At 45.4% G+C, this 18,659-nt stretch overlaps 1 protein-coding gene across 2 annotated transcripts; it reads right to left on the minus strand.

Annotated features, from left to right (window-relative positions):
• Positions 1 to 671: 671 nt before the first annotated feature.
• LOC129850484 (serine/arginine repetitive matrix protein 1-like) lies at positions 672 to 18,064 on the minus strand. 2 transcript variants are annotated; one of them, XM_055916871.1, is made up of 8 exons: positions 17,916 to 18,064; positions 10,064 to 10,105; positions 9,768 to 9,809; positions 6,144 to 6,212; positions 5,228 to 5,617; positions 3,420 to 3,557; positions 2,977 to 3,045; positions 672 to 1,081 (listed from the first exon to the last, which is right to left on the minus strand). In XM_055916871.1, exons 1-8 carry the CDS (start codon positions 17,980 to 17,982, stop codon positions 966 to 968), a joined length of 933 nt encoding a protein of 310 aa, XP_055772846.1. In that variant the 5' UTR covers positions 17,983 to 18,064; the 3' UTR covers positions 672 to 965. The 2 variants fall into 2 exon arrangements, with proteins under 2 accessions (XP_055772846.1, XP_055772845.1); XM_055916870.1 differs by lacking the exon at positions 672 to 1,081 and adding an exon at positions 1,110 to 1,557.
• Between the last annotated feature and the right edge of the window lie 595 nt (positions 18,065 to 18,659).

Below are 18,659 nucleotides of genomic sequence, written 5' to 3' on the forward strand. Positions count from 1 at the left end.
AGGAGACAGCGAGGGAGAAGACACTACACCTGGAGAGAGAGGTAGGACGTTGAGGAGACAGCGAGGGAGAAGACACTACACCTGGAGAGAGAGGTAGGACGTTGAGGAGACAGCGAGGGAGAAGACACTACACCTGGAGAGAGAGGTAGGACGTTGAGGAGACAGCGAGGGAGAAGACACTACACCTGGAGAGAGAGGTAGGACGTTGAGGAGACAGGGAGGGAGAAGACACTACACCTGGAGAGAGAGGTAGGTCGTTGAGGAGACAGCAAGGGAGAATACACTACACCTGGAGAGAGGTAGGACGTTGAGGAGACAGGGAGGGAGAAGACACTACACCTGGAGAGAGAGGTAGGACGTTGAGGAGACAGCGAGGGAGAAGACACTACACCTGGAGAGAGAGGTAGGACGTTGAGGAGACAGCGAGGGAGAAGACACTACACCTGGAGAGAGAGGTAGGACGTTGAGGAGACAGCGAGGGAGAAGACACTACACCTGGAGAGAGAGGTAGGACGTTGAGGAGACAGAGAGGGAGAAGACACTACACCTGGAGAGAGAGGTAGGACGTTGAGGAGACAGCGAGGGAGAAGACACTACACCTGGAGAGAGAGGTAGGACGTTGAGGAGACAGCGAGGGAGAAGACACTACACCTGGAGAGAGAGGTAGGACGTTGAGGAGACAGTGAGGGAGAAGATACTACACCCGGAGAGAGAGGTAGGACGTTGAGGAGACAGCGAGGGAGAAGACACTACACCCAGAGAGAGAGGTAGGACGTTGAGGAGACAGCGAGGGAGAAGACACTACACCTGGAGAGAGAGGTAGGACGTTGAGGGGTTGAGGAGACAGCGAGGGAGAATACACTACACCTGGAGAGAGAGGTAGGACGTTGAGGAGACAGCGAGGGAGAAGACACTACACCTGGAGAGAGAGGTAGGACGTTGAGGAGACAGCGAGGGAGAAGACACTACACCTGGAGAGAGAGGTAGGACATTGAGGAGACAGCGAGGGAGAAGACACTACACCTGGAAAGAGGTAGGATGTTGAGGGGTCGAGGAGACAGCGAGGGAGAAGACACTACACCTGGAGAGAGAGGTAGGACGTTGAGGAGACAGCGAGGGAGAAGACACTACACCCAGAGAGAGAGGTAGGACGTTGAGGAGACAGCGAGGGAGAAGACACTACACCTGGAGAGAGAGGTAGGACGTTGAGGAGACAGCGAGGGAGAAGACACTACACCTGGAGAGAGAGGTAGGACGTTGAGGAGACAGCGAGGGAGAAGACACTACACCTGGAGAGAGAGGTAGGACGTTGAGGAGACAGCGAGGGAGAAGACACTACACCTGGAGAGAGAGGTAGGACGTTGAGGAGACAGCGAGGGAGAAGACACTACACCTGGAGAGAGAGGTAGGACGTTGAGGAGACAGCGAGGGAGAAGACACTACACCTGGAGAGAGAGGTAGGACGTTGAGGAGACAGCGAGGGAGAAGACACTACACCTGGAGAGAGAGGTAGGACGTTGAGGGGTCTAGGAGACAGCGAGGGAGAAGACACTACACCTGGAGAGAGAGGTAGGACGTTGAGGAGACAGCGAGGGAGAAGACACTACACCTGGAGAGAGAGGTAGGACGTTGAGGAGACAGCGAGGGAGAAGACACTACACCTGGAGAGAGAGGTAGGACGTTGAGGATACAGCGAGGGAGAAGACACTACACCTGGAGAGAGAGGTAGGACGTTGAGGAGACAGCGAGGGAGAAGACACTACACCTGGAGAGAGAGGTAGGACGTTGAGGAGACAGCGAGGGAGAAGACACTACACCTGGAGAGAGAGGTAGGACGTTGAGGAGACAGCGAGGGAGAAGACACTACACCTGGAGAGAGAGGTAGGACGTTGAGGAGACAGCGAGGGAGAAGACACTACACTTTGAGAGAGAGGTAGGACGTTGAAGGGTGGAGGAGACAGCGAGGGAGAAGACACTGCAAGGACATAGTACGTCAGGTAACACACGCAGGCAGGCACACAGACTCACGGACACACAGACTCACGGACACACATATTCCTGCACTGTAGGAGCTAGAAACAGAAGCATTTTGCTCCACTGTTGGAGCTAGAAACAGAAGCATTTTGCTCCACTGTAGGAGCTAGAAACAGAAGCATTTTGCTCCACGGTTGGAGCTAGAAACAGAAGGATTTTGCTCCACTGTTGGAGCTAGAAACAGAAGCATTTTGCTCCACTGTAGGAGCTAGAAACAGAAGCATTTTGCTACACAGTTGGAGCTAGAAGCAGAAGGATTTTGCTCCACTGTAGGAGCTAGAAACAGAAGCATTTTGCTCCACGGTTGGAGCTAGAAACAGAAGGATTTTTTCTCCACGGTTGGAGCTAGAAACAGAAGCATTTTGCTACACAGTTGGAGCTAGAAACAGAAGCATTTTGCTCCACGGTTGGAGCTAGAAACAGAAGCATTTTGCTACACAGTTGGAGCTAGAAACAGAAGCATTTTGCTACACAGTTGGAGCTAGAAACAGAAGCATTTTGCTCCACGGTTGGAGCTAGAAACAGAAGCATTTTGCTCCACTGTTGGAGCTAGAAACAGAAGCATTTTGCTCCACGGTTGGAGCTAGAAACAGAAGCATTTTGCTCCACTGTTGGAGCTAGAAACAGAAGCATTTTGCTCCACTGTTGGAGCTAGAAACAGAAGGATTTTGCTCCACTGTTGGAGCTAGAAACAGAAGGATTTTGCTCCACTGTTGGAGCTAGAAACAGAAGCATGTTGCTCCACGGTTGGAGCTAGAAACAGAAGGATTTTGCTCCACTGTTGGAGCTAGAAACAGAAGACTTTTGCTCCACTGTTGCAGCTAGAAACAGAAGGATTTTGCTCCACTGTTGCAGCTAGAAACAGAAGACTTTTGCTGCCCTTGTGATAACATCTGCTGAACTTTGAACTTTGATTTGACTCAATGACACACACACACTCACTCAGTATGTAGGTGGGAGGTCTCGAGAAGCCGAAAACAGGAGCTTGAACCAGCTGCAGCTCTGAGCCATCTGTAAAGACACAGAGCACAGGTTACACACACACACACACCACACAGAACACACCACACAGAACACACCACACAGGTTACACACACACACACCACACAGCACACAGGTTACACACACACACGGGGCCCGTTTCCCCAGACACAGATCAAAGGTGTCACACACACACACACACACACACACACACACACACACACACACACACACACACACACACACACACACACACACACACACACACACACACACACACACACACTTGGGGCCCGTTTCCCCAGACACAGATGGGACCCTATAAAACATTAACTCTTCATTTGTGTCCTGGGGGGGGGGGGGGGGGGGGGGGAGGACCAGCCCCATAACATCATCACACTTACTGCTACACGAAGAGACGAAAGTAGCAGTCCCAAACCCAGGAATGTAAAGGAGAGGAGGAGCGATCTGGAGAAGTCTGGGAGGAGGAGGAGGAGGAGGAGGAAGAGTCACGGCCGAGAGGGGAGGAGAGGCAGCGCCACCTACAGAGAAGACAGAAAACCCACTCAGTTTGATTTATTCAGTTCCATTTCAAAAAACAAGCCTGGATCATCAATATCTAAACTAGAGGTTAGGCATTATCACTTCTAATCTCACGTTCCCTTTTAACCAGTCTCTCAGCCACACTACCTCACTGTTGAGGAACCGCTCCTTTAACCAGTCTCTCAGCCACACTGCCTCACTGTTGAGGAACCGCTCCTTTAACCAGTCTCTCAGCCACACTACCTCACTGTTGAGGAACTGAATCCATGTTCCCTTTAACCAGTCTCTCAGCCACACTACCTCACTGTTGAGGAACCGTTCCTTTAACCAGTCTCTCAGCCACACTACCTCACTGTTGAGGAACCGTTCCTTTAACCAGTCTCTCAGCCACACTACCTCACTGTTGAGGAACTGTTCCTTTAACCAGACTCTCAGCCACACTACCTCACTGTTGAGGAACCGTTCCTTTAACCAGTCTCTCAGCCACACTACCTCACTGTTGAGGAACCGTTCCTTTAACCAGTCTCTCAGCCACACTACCTCACTGTTGAGGAACCGCTCCTTTAACCAGTCTCTCAGCCACACTACCTCACTGTTGAGGAACCGTTCCTTTAACCAGTCTCTCAGCCACAATACCTCACTGTTGAGGAACTGATCCCCGTTCCTTTAACCAGTCTCTCAGCCACACTACCTCACTGTTGAGGAACCGTTCCTTTTAACCAGTCTCTCAGCCACACTACCTCACTGTTGAGGAACCGTTCCTTTAACCAGTCTCTCAGCCACACTACCTCACGGTTGAGGAACCGTCCCTTTAACCAGACTCTCAGCCACACTACCTCACTGTTGAGGAACCGTTCCTTTTAACCAGTCTCTCAGCCACACTACCTCACTGTTGAGGAACCGTTCCTTTAACCAGTCTCTCAGCCACACTACCTCACTGTTGAGGAACCGTTCCTTTAACCAGTCTCTCAGCCACACTACCTCACTGTTGAGGAACCGTTCCTTTAACCAGTCTCTCAGCCACACTACCTCACGGTTGAGGAACTGAAGACAAGACTGCTTTTAACTGAGCTGTGAACTTCTGTCTATTCCTCTTTCTCCCAGAACTGTTTACATGTTCACCATCTCCTATCCCTGTAGTGTACACTCCTTCACTATCTCCTATCCCTGTAGAGTACACTCCTTCACTATCTCCTATCCCTGTAGTGTACACTCCTTCACTCTCTCTCTTATCCCTGTAGTGTGCACTCCTTCACTCTCCCTTATCCCTGTAGTGTGCACTCCTTCACTCTCCCTTATCCTTGTAGTGTGCACTCCTTCACTCTCTCTCTTATCCCTGAGGAGTGTACACTCCTTCACTCCCTCTTATCCCTGAAGTGTACACTCATTCACTCTCTCTCTTATCCCTGAAGTGTACACTCCTTCACTCTCTCTTATCCCTGAAGTGTGCACTCCTTCACTCTCTCTTATCCCTGAAGTGTACACTCCTTCACTCTCCCTTATCCCTGTAGTGTGCACTCCTTCACTCTCTCTTATCCCTGTAGTGTGCACTCCTTCACTCTCTCTCTTATCCCTGAAGTGTACACTCCTTCACTCTCTCTTATCCCTGAGGAGTGTACACTTCAGGGATAGGGGAGAAGGTAGAAACATAGTTGGTTCTAGGCCGTACCTCTGATGGGAGAGTCTCTCTGAGTCTCTCTCTTCATCAGTCCATCAACAGGTTCTGTCGCTCTCCTCTTCCTCAGTCCATCAACAGGTTCTGTCTCTCTCCTCTTCCTCAGTCCATCAACAGGTTCTGTCGCTCTCCTCTTCCTCAGTCCATCAACAGGTTCTGTCTCTCTCCTCTTCCTCAGTCCATCAACAGGTTCTGTCTCTCTCCTCTTCTCCCTCTTCCTCTGTCCGTTACCAGGCTCTGTCGATCTCCTCTTCCTTTGTCCATCACCAGGTCCTGTCTCTCTCCTCTTCTCTCTCTTCCTCTGTCCATCACCAGGCTCTGTCTCTCTCTTCCTCTGTCCATCACCAGGCTCTGTCTCTCTCTTCCTCTGTCCATCACCAGGTTCTGTTAGGGACAAACATCACAGAGGACACTGTTGTTTCAATCAACCAATCAACCAACTGTTGCTGACGTCATACTCTATTTCAGACCGGCCGTTGTGAGTGCAGGCTTCTGCTACGGCCAAGCAGCAACAACAGCTTATTTAAGTCTTTAATAAGCCAAGCAGCAACAACAGCTTATTTAAGTCTTTAATAAGCCAAGCAGCAACAACAGCTTATTTAAGTCTTTAATAAGCCAAGCAGCAACAACAGCTTATTTAAGTCTTTAATAAGCCAAGCAGCAATGCAGCTTATTTAAGTCTTTAATAAGCCAAGCAGCAATAACAGCTTATTTAAGTCTTTAATAAGCCAAGCAGCAATACAGCTTATTTAAGTCTTTAATAAGCCAAGCAGCAACAACAGCTTATTTAAGTCTTTAATAAGCCAAGCAGCAATACAGCTTATTTAAGTCTTTAATAAGCCAAGCAGCAACAACAGCTTATTTAAGTCTTTAATAAGCCAAGCCTTTATATCTGAACGAGGCGTGTTACCTCTCCGTATCGTGCAGTTCTGTTTCTGTCCGCCTGGCTCGGACACAGCTGTCGGTATGGCAACCTCACCTACACACCACACCACACCACACCACAACAGACAGAGGAAGTGAGAGAGTTGGCAGAGTGACTCTGGGACCTGGCGTCACCGGGTATAGAAACACAACCACTAGAAGAGACAGATGGCATCACTGGTTATAGAAACACAACCACTAGAACAGACAGATGGCGTCACCAGGTATAGAAACACAACCACTAGAAGAGACAGATGGCATCACCGGTTATAGAAACACAACCACTAGATCAGACAGATGGCATCACCGGGTATAGAAACACAACCACTAGAACAGACAGATGGTATCACCGGGTATAGAAACACAACCACTAGAACAGACAGATGGTATCACCAGGTATAGAAACACAACCACTAGATCAGACAGATGGCATCACCGGGTATAGAAACACAACCACTAGAACAGACAGATGGCATCACCAGGTATAGAAACACAACCACTAGAAGAGACAGATGGCATCACCAGGTATAGAAACACAACCACTAGAAGAGACAGATGGCATCACCAGGTATAGAAACACAACCACTAGAAGAGACAGATGGCATCACCGGGTATAGAAACACAACCACTAGAACAGACAGATGGCATCACCGGGTATAGAAACACAACCACTAGAACAGACAGATGGCATCACCGGGTATAGAAACACAACCACTAGAAGAGACAGATGGCATCACCAGGTATAGAAACACAACCACTAGAAGAGACAGATGGCATCACCGGGTATAGAAACACAACCACTAGAACAGACAGACGGCATCACCAGGTATAGAAACACAACCACTAGAACAGAGAGATGACATCACCAGGTATAGAAACACAACCACTAGAACAGACAGATGGCATCACCAGGTATAGAAACACAACCACTAGAACAGACAGATGGCATCACCGGGTATAGAAACACAACCACTAGAACAGACAGATGGCATCACCGGGTATAGAAACACAACCACTAGAAGAGACAGATGGCATCACCGGGTATAGAAACACAACCACTAGAACAGAGAGATGACATCACTGGGTATAGAAACACAACCACTAGAACAGACAGATGGCATCACCGGGTATAGAAACACAACCACTAGAACAGACAGATGGCATCACCGGGTATAGAAACACAACCACTAGAAGAGACAGATGGCATCACCAGGTATAGAAACACAACCACTAGAACAGACCGATGGCGTCACCGGGTATAGAAACACAACCACTAGAACAGACAGATGGCATCACCAGGTATAGAAACACAACCACTAGAAGAGACAGATGGCATCACCGGGTATAGAAACACAACCACTAGAAGAGACAGATGGCATCACCAGGTATAGAAACACAACCACTAGAAGAGACAGATGGCATCACCGGGTATAGAAACACAACCACTAGAACAGACAGACGGCATCACCGGGTATAGAAACACAACCACTAGAACAGACAGATGGCATCACCAGGTATAGAAACACAACCACTAGAACAGACAGATGGCGTCACCAGGTATAGAAACACAACCACTAGAACAGACAGATGGCATCACCGGGTATAGAAACACAACCACTAGAAGAGACAGATAGCATCATAGAAACACAACCACTAGAAGAGACAGATGGCATCACCGGGTATAGAAACACAACCACTAGAAGAGACAGATAGCATCATAGAAACACAACCACTAGAAGAGACAGATGGCATCACCGGGTATAGAAACACAACCACTAGAAGAGACAGATAGCATCATAGAAACACAACCACTAGAACAGACAGATGGCATCACCAGGTATAGAAACACAACCACTAGAAGAGACAGATGGCGTCACCGGGTATAGAAACACAACCACTAGAACAGACAGATAGCATCACCAGGTATAGAAACACAACCACTAGAAGAGACAGATGGCATCACCGGGTATAGAAACACAACCACTAGAACAGACAGATGGCATCACCGGGTATAGAAACACAACCACTAGAACAGACAGATAGCATCACCGGGTATAGAAACACAACCACTAGAACAGACAGATGGCATCACCGGGTATAGAAACACAACCACTAGAACAGACAGATGGCGTCACCGGGTATAGAAACACAACCACTAGAACAGACAGACGGCATCACCAGGTATAGAAACACAACCACTAGAACAGACAGATGGCGTCACCGGGTATAGAAACACAACCACTAGAACAGACAGATGGCATCACCGGGTATAGAAACACAACCACTAGAAGAGACAGATGGCATCACCGGGTATAGAAACACAACCACTAGAACAGACAGATAGCATCACCGGGTATAGAAACACAACCACTAGAACAGACAGATGGCATCACCGGGTATAGAAACACAACCACTAGAAGAGACAGATGGCATCACCGGGTATAGAAACACAACCACTAGAACAGACAGATGGCATCACCGGGTATAGAAACACAACCACTAGAACAGACAGATGGCATCACTGGGTATAGAAACACAACCACTAGAACAGACAGATGGCATCACCAGGTATAGAAACACAACCACTAGAACAGACAGATGGCATCACCGGGTATAGAAACACAACCACTAGAAGAGACAGATGGCATCACCGGGTATAGAAACACAACCACTAGAACAGACAGATGGCATCACCGGGTATAGAAACACAACCACTAGATCAGACAGATGGCATCACCGGGTATAGAAACACAACCACTAGAACAGACAGATGGCATCACCGGGTATAGAAACACAACCACTAGAACAGACAGATGGCATCACCGGGTATAGAAACACAACCACTAGAAGAGACAGATGGCATCACCAGGTATAGAAACACAACCACTAGAACAGACAGATGGCATCACCAGGTATAGAAACATAAATACTAGAACAGACAGATGGCATCACCAGGTATAGAAACACAACCACTAGAACAGACAGATGGCATCACTGGTTATAGAAACACAACTACTAGATCAGACAGATGGCATCACCGGGTATAGAAACACAACCACTAGAAGAGACAGATGGCATCACCGGGTATAGAAACACAACCACTAGAAGAGACAGATGGCATCACCGGGTATAGAAACACAACCACTAGATCAGACAGATGGCATCACCGGGTATAGAAACACAACCACTAGAAGAGACAGATGGCATCACCAGGTATAGAAACACAACCACTAGAAGAGACAGATGGCATCACCGGGTATAGAAACACAACCACTAGAACAGACAGATGGCATCACTGGTTATAGAAACACAACCACTAGAACAGACAGATGGCATCACCGGTTATAGAAACACAACCACTAGAAGAGACAGATGGCATCACCGGGTATAGAAACACAACCACTAGAAGAGACAGATAGCATCATAGAAACACAACCACTAGAACAGACAGATAGCATCATAGAAACACAACCACTAGAAGAGACAGATGGCATCATAGAAACACAACCACTAGAACAGACAGATAGCATCATAGAAACACAACCACTAGAAGAGACAGATAGCATCATAGAAACACAACCACTAGAAGCACCTGTTCTAAACTCCTTACCAGTCTGTGTGTCCACATTAAAGTCCAGGTCAAACAACGAGTCTGAAACGGGAGATAGTTGCTTTGAGTCAATCGGCCAGTAACGCTGTGTATGTGTGTGTGTGTGTGTGTGTGTGTGTGTGTGTGTGTGTGTGTGTGTGTGTGTATGTGTGTGTATGTGTATGTGTGTGTGTGTGTGTGTGTGTGTGTGTGTGTGTGTGTGTGTGTGTGTGTGTGTGTGTGTGTGTGTGTGTGTGTGTGTGTGTGTGTGTGTGTGTGTGTGTATGTGTGTGTGTGTGTGTGTGTGTGTAACTTACCATTGAACTCAAAATGTTCCAGAAAGGCTTCCAGGTCGAATTCTGAGAAACAGGAAGAAAACAGTCAAACAGCCAATCACCTTCCCTGGCTGTGACTAAACAGCCAATCACCTTCCCTGGCTGTGACTAAACAACCAATCACCTTCCCTGGCTGTGACTAAACAGCCAATCACCTTCCCTGGCTGTGACTAAACAACCAATCACCTTCCCTGGCTGTGCCTCACCAGGAAGTGAAGTAATATTATAACGTTCCCTGATGAGTGACAGGTTCTTGGAGCGCCCGGAAAGACACCTTTCCAAGGTGAGCAGGACTATTAGGAGATGGAGTTACGTTCGGGATGCTACCGGGCCACAAGCGAAGTCGGAAGAAGAGGAATATTGGAACAAGGAGACAGAAAGGTGGACTTCTGAGGAGGAATGGAGGAGGAAGAGGGATATTGGGACAACGAGACAGAAAGGTGGACTTCTGAGGAGGAATGGAGGAGGAAGAGGAATATTGGGACAAGGAGACAGAAAGGTGGACTTCTGAGGAGCAATGGAGGAGGAAGAGGGATATTGGGACAACGAGACAGAAAGGTGGACTTCTGAGGAGGAATGGAGGAGAAAGAGGAATAATGGGACAACGAGACAGAAAGGTGGACTTCTGAGGAGGAATGGAGGAGAAAGAGGAATAATGGGACAACGAGACAGAAAGGTGGACTTCTGAGGAGGAAGAGGAATATTGGGACAACGAGACAGAAAGGTGGACTTCTGAGGAGGAATGGAGGAGAAAGAGGAATAATGGGACAACGAGACAGAAAGGTGGACTTCTGAGGAGGAAGAGGGTTATTGGGACAAGGAGACAGAAAGGTGGACTTCTGAGGAGGAATGGAGGAGGAAGAGGGTTATTGGGACAACGAGACAGAAAGGTGGACTTCTGAGGAGGAATGGAGGAGGAAGAGGAATATTGGGACAAGGAGACAGAAAGGTGGACTTCTGAGGAGCAATGGAGGAGGAAGAGGAATATTGGGACAAGGAGACAGAAAGGTGGACTTCTGAGGAGCAATGGAGGAGGAAGAGGGTTATTGGGACAACGAGACAGAAAGGTGGACTTCTGAGGAGGAATGGAGGAGGAAGAGAGATATTGGGACAACGAGACAGAAAGGTGGACTTCTGAGGAGCAATGGAGGAGGAAGAGGAAAATTGGGACAAGGAGACAGAAAGGTGGAGGAATGGAGAGTTACGGTCTAGAGTTATGAGGGACGTCCTTTAATGAATCCCTTCATCAACTCTACTTCCTGTATAGAACAGTAATGAACAGTTCCCCTTTCATAGAACAATGTTTGTCTGCAGGGTTTAACAGTGTGTGTGTGTGTGTGTGTGTGTGTGTGTGTGTGTGTGTGTGTGTGTGTGTGTGTGTGTGTGTGTGTGTGTGTGTGTGTGTGTGTGTGTGTGTGTGTGAGATATATCCATGTGGAACTAAAAGTTTAGTAATGAACAGTTCCCTCTATTGAACTGTGTTTAGTCCAGGTTAACTATACCTCTGTGTTAGTCCAGGGTAACTATACCTCTGTGTTAGTCCAGGGTAACTATACCTCTGTGTTAGTCCAGGGTAACTATATCTCTGTGTTAGTCCAGGGTAACTATATCTCTGTGTTAGTCCAGGGTAACTATACCTCTGTGTTAGTCCAGGGTAACTATATCTCTGTGTTAGTCCAGGGTAACTATACCTCTGTGTTAGTCCAGGGTAACTATACCTCTGTGTTAGTCCAGGGTAACTATACCTCTGTGTTAGTCCAGGGTAACTATATCTCTGTGTTAGTCCAGGGTAACTATATCTCTGTGTTAGTCCAGGGTAACTATATCTCTGTGTTAGTCCAGGGTAACTATATCTCTGTGTTAGTCCAGGGTAACTATATCTCTGTGTTAGTCCAGGGTAACTATATCTCTGTGTTAGTCCAGGGTAACTATGTCTCTGTGTTAGTCCAGGGTAACTATATCTCTGTGTTTGTCCAGGGTAACTATATCTCTGTGTTAGTCCAGGGTAACTATATCTCTGTGTTAGTCCAGGGTAACTATATCTCTGTGTTAGTCCAGGGTAACTATATCTCTGTTAGTCCAGGGTAACTATATCTCTGTGTTAGTCCAGGGTAACTATATCTCTGTGTTTAGTCCAGGGTAACTATATCTCTGTCTTAGTCCAGGGTAACTATATCTCTGTGTTAGTCCAGGGTAACTATATCTCTGTGTTAGTCCAGGGTAACTATCTCTCTGTGTTAGTCCAGGGTAACTATATCTCTGTGTTAGTCCAGGGTAACTATACCTCTGTGTTAGTCCAGGGTAACTATATCTCTGTGTTAGTCCAGGGTAACTATATCTCTGTGTTAGTCCAGGGTAACTATATCTCTGTGTTAGTCCAGGGTAACTATACCTCTGTGTTAGTCCAGGTTAACTATATCTCTGTGTTAGTCCAGGGTAACTATACCTCTGTGTTAGTCCAGGTTAACTATATCTCTGTGTTAGTCCAGGGTAACTATATCTTTGTGTTAGTCCAGGGTAACTATATCTCTGTGTTAGTCCAGGGTAACTATATCTCTGTGTTAGTCCAGGGTAACTATATCTCTGTGTTAGTCCAGGGTAACTATATCTCTGTGTTAGTCCAGGGTAACTATCTCTCTGTGTTAGTCCAGGGTAACTATATCTCTGTGTTAGTCCAGGGTAACTATACCTCTGTGTTAGTCCAGGGTAACTATATCTCTGTGTTAGTCCAGGGTAACTATATCTCTGTGTTAGTCCAGGGTAACCATATCTCTGTGTTAGTCCAGGGTAACTATATCTCTGTGTTAGTCCAGGGTAACTATATCTCTGTGTTAGTTCAGGGTAGCTATATCTCTGTGTTAGTCCAGGGTAACTATACCTCTGTGTTAGTTCGGGGTAACTATATCTCTGTGGAACAGTGTTTAGTCCAGGGTAACTATATCTCTGTGTTAGTCCAGGGTAACTATATATCTGTGTTAGTCCAGGGTAACTATACCTCAGTGTTAGTCCAGGGTAACTATATCTCTGTGTTAGTCCAGGGTAACTATATCTCTGTGTTAGTCCAGGTTAACTATATCTCTGTGTTAGTCCAGGGTAACTATATCTCAGTGTTAGTCCAGGGTAACTATATCTCTGTGTTAGTCCAGGGTAACTATATCTCTGTGTTAGTCCAGGGTAACTATATCTCTGTGTTAGTCCATGGTAACTATATCTCTGTGTTAGTCCAGGGTAACTATATCTCTGTGTTAGTCCAGGGTAACTATATCTCTGTGTTAGTCCAGGGTAACTATATCTCAGTGTTAGTCCAGGGTAACTATATCTCTGTGTTAGTCCAGGGTAACTATATCTCTGTGTTAGTCCAGGGTAACTATATCTCTGTGTTAGTCCAGGGTAACTATATCTCTGTGTTTAGTCCAGGGTAACTATATCTCTGTGTTAGTCCAGGGTAACAATATCTCTGTGTTAGTCCAGGGTAACTATATCTCTGTGTTAGTCCAGGGTAACTATATCTCTGTGTTAGTCCAGGGTAACTATATCTCTGTGTTAGTCCAGGGTAACTATATCTCTGTGTTAGTCCAGGTTAACTATACCTCAGTGTTAGTCCAGGGTAACTATATCTCAGTGTTAGTCCAGGGTAACTATACCTCTGTGTTAGTCCAGGGTAACTATATCTCTGTGTTAGTCCAGGGTAACTATATCTCTGTGTTAGTCCATGGTAACTATATCTCAGTGTTAGTCCAGGGTAACTATATCTCTGTGTTAGTCCAGGGTAACTATATCTCAGTGTTTAGTCCAGGGTAACTATACCTCTGTGTTAGTCCAGGGTAACTATATCTCTATGTTAGTCCAGGGTAACTATATCTCTGTGTTTAGTCCAGGGTAACTATATCTCTGTGTTAGTCCAGGGTAACTATATCTCTGTGTTAGTCCAGGGTAACTATATCTCTGTGTTAGTCCAGGGTAACTATATCTCAGTGTTAGTCCAGGGTAACTATATCTCTGTGTTAGTCCAGGGTAACTATATCTCTGTGTTAGTCCAGGGTAACTATATCTCTGTGTTAGTCCAGGGTAACTATATCTCTGTGTTAGTCCAGGGTAACTATATCTCTGTGTTTAGTCCAGGGTAACTATATCTCTGTGTTTAGTCCAGGGTAACTATATCTCTGTGTTAGTCCAGGGTAACTATATCTCTGTGTTAGTTCAGGGTAACTATATCTCTGTGTTAGTCCAGGGTAACTATATCTCTGTGTTAGTCCAGGGTAACTATATCTCTGTGTTAGTCCAGGGTAACTATACCTCTGTGTTACTCCAGGTTTAACTATATCTCAGTGTTACTCCAGGTTTAACTATATCTCAGTGTTAGTCCAGGGTAACTATATCTCAGTGTTAGTCCAGGGTAACTATATCTCTGTGTTAGTCCAGGGTAACTATATCTCTGTGTTAGTCCAGGGTAACTATATCTCTGTGTTAGTCCAGGGTAACTATATCTCTGTGTTAGTCCAGGGTAACTATACCTCAGTGTTAGTCCAGGGTAACTACATCTCTGTGTTAGTCCAGGGTAACTATATCTCAGTGTTAGTCCAGGGTAACTATATCTCTGTGTTAGTCCAGGGTAACTATATCTCTGTGTTAGTCCAGGGTAACTATATCTCAGTGTTAGTCCAGGGTAACTATATCTCTGTGTTAGTCCAGGGTAACTATATCTCTGTGTTAGTCCAGGGTAACTATATCTCTGTGTTAGTCCACGTTAACTATATCTCTGTGTTAGTCCAGGGTAACTATATCTCTGTGTTAGTCCAGGGTAACTATATCTCTGTGTTAGTCCAGGGTAACTATATCTCTGTGTTAGTCCACGTTAACTATATCTCTGTGTTAGTCCAGGGTAACTATATCTCTGTGTTAGTCCAGGGTAACTATATCTCTGTGTTAGTCCAGGGTAACTATATCTCTGTGTTAGTCCAGGGTAACTATATCTCAGTGTTAGTCCAGGGTAACTATATCTCTGTGTTAGTCCAGGGTAACTATATCTCTGTGTTAGTCCAGGGTAACTATATCTCTGTGTTAGTCCAGGGTAACTATATCTCTGTGTTAGTCCAGGGTAATTATATCTCCGTGTTAGTCCAGGGTAACTATATTTCTGTGTTAGTCCAGGGTAACTATATCTCTGTGTTAGTCCAGGGTAACTATATCTCTGTGTTAGTCCAGGGTAACTATATCTCTGTGTTAGTCCAGGGTAACTATATCTCTGTGTTAGTCCAGGGTAACTATATCTCTGTGTTAGTCCAGGGTAACTATATCTCTGTGTTAGTCCAGGGTAACTATACCTCTGTGTTAGTCCAGGGTAACTATATCTCAGTGTTAGTCCAGGGTAACTATATCTCTGTGTTAGTCCAGGGTAACTATATCTCTGTGTTAGTCCAGGGTAACTATACCTCTGTGTTAGTCCAGGGTAACTATATCTCTGTGTTAGTCCAGGGTAACTATATCTCTGTGTTAGTCCAGGGTAACTATATCTCTGTGTTAGTCCAGGGTAACTATACCTCTGTGTTACTCCAGGTTTAACTATATCTCAGTGTTAATCCAGGTTTAACTATATCTCAGTGTTAGTCCACGTTAACTATATCTCTGTGTTAGTCCAGGGTAACTATATCTCTGTGTTAGTCCAGGGTAACTATATCTCTGTGTTAGTCCAGGGTAACTATATCTCTGTGTTAGTCCAGGGTAACTATATCTCATTGTTAGTCCAGGGTAACTATATCTCTGTGTTAGTCCAGGGTAACTATATCTCTGTGTTAGTCCAGGGTAACTATATCTCTGTGTTAGTCCAGGGTAACTATATCTCTGTGTTAGTCCAGGGTAATTATATCTCCGTGTTAGTCCAGGGTAACTATATTTCTGTGTTAGTCCAGGGTAACTATATCTCTGTGTTAGTCCAGGGTAACTATATCTCTGTGTTAGTCCAGGGTAACTATATCTCTGTGTTAGTCCAGGGTAACTATATCTCTGTGTTAGTCCAGGGTAACTATATCTCTGTGTTAGTCCAGGGTAACTATATCTCTGTGTTAGTCCAGGGTAACTATACCTCTGTGTTAGTCCAGGGTAACTATATCTCAGTGTTAGTCCAGGGTAACTATATCTCTGTGTTAGTCCAGGGTAACTATATCTCTGTGTTAGTCCAGGGTAACTATACCTCTGTGTTAGTCCAGGGTAACTATATCTCTGTGTTAGTCCAGGGTAACTATATCTCAGTGTTAGTCCAGGGTAACTATATCTCTGTGTTAGTCCAGGGTAACTATATCTCTGTGTTAGTCCAGGGTAACTATATCTCTGTGGAACAGTGTTTAGTCCAGGGTAACTATATCTCTGTGTTAGTCCAGGGTAACTATATCTCTGTGTTAGTCCAGGGTAACTATATCTCTGTGTTAGTCCAGGGTAACTATATCTCTGTGGAACAGTGTTTAGTCCAGGGTAACTATATCTCTGTGTTAGTCCAGGGTAACTATATCTCTGTGTTAGTCCAGGGTAACTATATCTCTGTGTTAGTCCAGGGTAACTATATCTCTGTGTTAGTCCAGGGTAACTATCTCTCTGTGTTAGTCCAGGGTAACTATCTCTCTGTGTTAGTCCAGGGTAACTATATCTCTGTGTTAGTCCAGGGTAACTATATCTCTGTGTTAGTCCAGGGTAACTATATCTCTGTGTTAGTCCAGGGTAACTATATCTCTGTGTTAGTCCAGGGTAACTATATCTCTGTGTTAGTCCAGGGTAACTATATCTCTGTGTTAGTCCAGGGTAACTATATCTCTGTGTTAGTCCAGGGTAACTATATCTCTGTGTTAGTCCAGGGTAACTATACCTCTGTGTTAGTCCAGGGTAACTATATCTCTGTGTTAGTCCAGGGTAACTATACCTCTGTGTTAGTCCAGGGTAACTATATCTCTGTGTTAGTCCAGGGTAACTATATCTCAGTGTTAGTCCAGGGTAGCTATATCTCTGTGTTAGTCCAGGGTAACTATATCTCTGTGTTAGTCCAGGGTAACTATATCTCTGTGTTAGTCCAGGGTAACTATATCTCTGTGTTTAGTCCAGGGTAACTATATCTCTGTGTTAGTCCAGGGTAACTATATCTCTGTGTTAGTCCAGGGTAACTATATCTCAGTGTTAGTCCAGGGTAACTATATCTCTGTGTTAGTCCAGGTTAACTATATCTCTGTGTTAGTCCAGGGTAACTATATCTCTGTGTTAGTCCAGGGTAACTATATCTCTGTGTTAGTCCAGGGTAACTATATCTCTGTGTTAGTCCAGGGTAACTATATTTCTGTGTTAGTCCAGGGTAACTATACCTCTGTGTTAGTCCAGGGTAACTATATCTCTGTGTTAGTCCAGGGTAACTATACCTCTGTGTTAGTCCAGGGTAACTATATCTCTGTGTTAGTCCAGGGTAACTATATCTCTGTGTTAGTCCAGGGTAACTATATCTCAGTGTTAGTCCAGGGTAGCTATATCTCTGTGTTAGTCCAGGGTAACTATATCTCTGTGTTAGTCCAGGGTAACTATATCTCTGTGTTTAGTCCAGGGTAACTATATCTCTGTGTTAGTCCAGGGTAACTATATCTCAGTGTTAGTCCAGGGTAACTATATCTCTGTGTTAGTCCAGGGTAACTATATCTCAGTGTTAGTCCAGGGTAACTATATCTCAGTGTTAGTCCAGGGTAACTATATCTCTGTGTTAGTCCAGGGTAACTATATCTCAGTGTTAGTCCAGGGTAACTATATCTCTGTGTTAGTCCAGGGTAACTATATCTCTGTATAACAGTGTTTAATGCAGGGTTACCTGGCAGAAAGTCTTCAACCTCAGGTGTAGTGAAGGGGGGCAGATCCATGATGTCCACATCCTGCATCCTGACACCTGTTGACCAAATCACATTAGATTACCATGATCCTACAGCTGTGGCATGCAGTAATCATGTGCCTGTGAACCAGATTTATGCTGATAACACTGATGCGGTGTGCCGCCCCTAGGAGGAAGTCCACTGTGTGCAGCTCACCCTACACTGACATAAATAACACGAGAATGTTTACTTCTGATAAGTTTCCCAGTAAAACAATGAAAACAAGCAAGCATCACAGAAAAGTGCTAGCAAGTTACTAGCAAGTTATATATATATATAACTTGCTAGTAACAGATCACATTCATATTCTGACTATCTCTGAAACACACTTAGACAATACCTTTTGATGATACACTGGTAGCAATACAAGGTAATAACATTCACAGCAAAGACAGGAATACCAAAGGTGGAGGTGTGGCTGTTTATATTCAGAACCACATTCCTGTAAAGCTTAGAGACGATCTCATGTTAAATACTGTTGAAGTAATAATGGCTACAGGTTCATCTGCCTCACCTAAAGCCCATTCTGGTGGGAAGCTGCTATAGACCACCAAGTGCTAACAGTCAGTATCTGGATAACATGTGTGAAAATGCTTGATAATGTAGGTGATATCAACAGAGAGGTACAGTACCTGTCAAAAGTTTGGACACACCTACACATTCCAGGGGGTTTTCTTAATTTTTTA

Source organism: Salvelinus fontinalis, unplaced genomic scaffold (genome assembly GCF_029448725.1).
Source record: "Salvelinus fontinalis isolate EN_2023a unplaced genomic scaffold, ASM2944872v1 scaffold_2065, whole genome shotgun sequence".
Classification (NCBI taxonomy): domain Eukaryota; kingdom Metazoa; phylum Chordata; class Actinopteri; order Salmoniformes; family Salmonidae; genus Salvelinus; species Salvelinus fontinalis.

Excerpts from the sequence above, each read along its gene's own strand:
- LOC129850484 (XM_055916870.1), bottom strand. The coding sequence starts at position 17,982 with ATGCAGGATGTGGACATCATGGATCTGCCCCCCTTCACTACACCTGAG. Across the intron at positions 9,810-10,063 it reads GGAACATTTTGAGTTCAATG|ACTCGTTGTTTGACCTGGAC; the intron begins GTAAGTTACACA and ends CTCCCGTTTCAG. Across the intron at positions 3,046-3,419 it reads TTTCGTCTCTTCGTGTAGCA|ATGGCTCAGAGCTGCAGCTG; the intron begins GTAAGTGTGATG and ends GTGTCTTTACAG.